The following is a 2,189-nucleotide window of genomic DNA, read 5'->3' as shown; positions in this document are numbered from 1 at the left end:
TTTTCTCTAATTTTTATATTCTAACACCCCGTCATTCTCTTTTCTTTATTTGTTGTCCTATTTTCCTTTAAGTTATTCTTTATTTTTTGACCCAATATTTTTTCAGTATTGATTCCTTATTCTTTACTTTGTAAATCCCATCCAAACCATCATATATCTTTTAAATATTGTGTACTTCACATCAATGTTGTATTGATGGCATAACATTTAAAAAAATAATTTTATTGCATTGTATCAAAATTAATTGCATTTCTCGTTTAATGAATATCTAAGACGTTGGAGCTTTGATATATTCCAGGTCTCACAAGATGCACTTTGTCAGACTTCAAACATCTATGTTTTATGGACTTTTAGCATTGATTTCAACGGGTATTCTGCTCATTACTGGTTATCTCGGTAACATAACTCATGAAACGTATACAATGTTGTGTCCGATACAGAGGGTAAAAACAAAGTCAACAGGTATTTCAGATCAAAATATATACACGAAAGTATATTCAATTACATGGATTAAACGCCCTAACGACACACCAAAAAATTTGCTTACATTCAAGTTTAGGAATTGTGAGTTCAGGAATTGCAAGATTGGTATAGCATCGGATGAAACTTCACTTGGTAAAAGCGATGCTGTGTTATTTTATCATACTAGCCTTGATGGTAAGGTTCCAAATAAGTCATCCAATCAGAAATGGGTATTCATCTCTATTGAATCTGAAACATATACAAACAAAACCTTTTTGAAAAAAGAATGGGTAAATAAATTTGATTGGGTATTCAGCTATAGACCAGATGCTGATATATCTTTTCCATACGGGGAACTGGCAAGAACAAAAATACAAACAGAGAAAAACTACAAAAGGATATTCGTTCAAAAGTCCAAAAGTGTTGCTTGGGTTGTAAGCCATTGTACTGCTGTATCAAAAAGGAACGAGTACATTCAGGAGATGAAAAAACACATAGATGTTGACGTATTTGGATTGTGCGGTAAAAAGTGTGGTTCTTCACCTTTTAACTGGAACGATGACGCCTGTTTAAAAGATTTAAGTAAAGTATATAAATTTTACTTGGCGTTTGAAAATACTCTATGTGAAGACTATGTTACTGAAAAGGCATTCCGGTTCTATCAGGACGGTTTTGACATACTCCCAGTGTACCGAGGAGCTCCGAATATACGAAACATTTTACCAAAAGGTACATTTATCTCCTCCTTAGATTTCCAATCGCCTAAAGAACTAGCTTTACATCTAAAACACGTGGGAAGTAATGAAAGTTTGTATACTAGTTATTTGAAAGCAAAGGATCAGTTCTTGTCAAGCTCGTGGTCACAACAAGAGATGTTGCAATCTCTTCATTGTTCTGTTTGTGAAAAACTCAACACAGGATATGAACGAAGCACTAAACTAAATTTACCACACTGGATATTAGAAAAGAAATGCCTTATTCCTACAGACATTTAACAACTTTACATGCAATAACGTAGTTTACATTTACACATAGGCAAAGGAACAACTGCCTCACTATATGTTTTACTGAGAAAAGTGACGGAGGAAACTAGAGAAATAAATATATGATGTACAACTTGTTTTCTGTAATAGTCCTTATTTTTGGACTTCCCTCCCCTTTACACAATTATACTTGGTTCTAAACTTTTAAACTCAGATTTATAAATTTATTCCAGCTTTATTTTCTATACAATGGAAAAAGGATACAGAAATATCATGTTAAAAGAATGGGCACATCGTATCATGTCAGGAAAAAACACACCGGTTTAAAAAAAATTCTTGTTAACATTCTCATGTTCACCAACGGTGTTTCTTTATTCCTTATAGGCTTTCGTCACAACTCGGCCGATTCCGTACCTCATCTAACAGATAGAAGGAGAGTAGCGGAGTCACCCGAGGATTGCCGATTGCAGGATATCTCATTCGTCACAACTCGGCTGATTCCGTACCTCATCTAACGGAGAGAAGGGGAGTAGCGGAGTCACCCGAGGATTGCCGATTGCAGGATATCTCATTCGTCACAACTCGGCTGATTCCGTACCTCATCTAACGGAGAGAAGGGGAGTAGCGGAGTCAGCCGAGGATTGCCGATTGTTCTAATAAGCAGACTTCATAAAGGACCAGAGAGATAGTGTCAATTAAAAAATTCTCATTGCCAACTTTAATTATCTCTTTTTGAAAGCAACA

The 2,189-nt window shown here is 35.3% G+C and overlaps 1 protein-coding gene across 1 annotated transcript; it reads left to right on the top strand.

Moving 5' to 3' along the window:
• Window positions 1-308: 308 nt before the first annotated feature.
• LOC134694234 (4-galactosyl-N-acetylglucosaminide 3-alpha-L-fucosyltransferase 9-like) lies at window positions 309-1,457 on the top strand. The gene has a single exon (XM_063555234.1). The coding sequence runs from the start codon at window positions 309-311 to the stop codon at window positions 1,455-1,457; it is 1,149 nt and encodes a 382-aa protein (XP_063411304.1).
• Window positions 1,458-2,189: the final 732 nt, after the last annotated feature.

This window comes from Mytilus trossulus, chromosome 13 (assembly GCF_036588685.1).
Source record: "Mytilus trossulus isolate FHL-02 chromosome 13, PNRI_Mtr1.1.1.hap1, whole genome shotgun sequence".
NCBI lineage: Eukaryota > Metazoa > Mollusca > Bivalvia > Mytilida > Mytilidae > Mytilus > Mytilus trossulus.
Note: the sequence above shows the minus strand (reverse complement) of the source record. Positions and strands in the feature narration are given on the sequence as shown.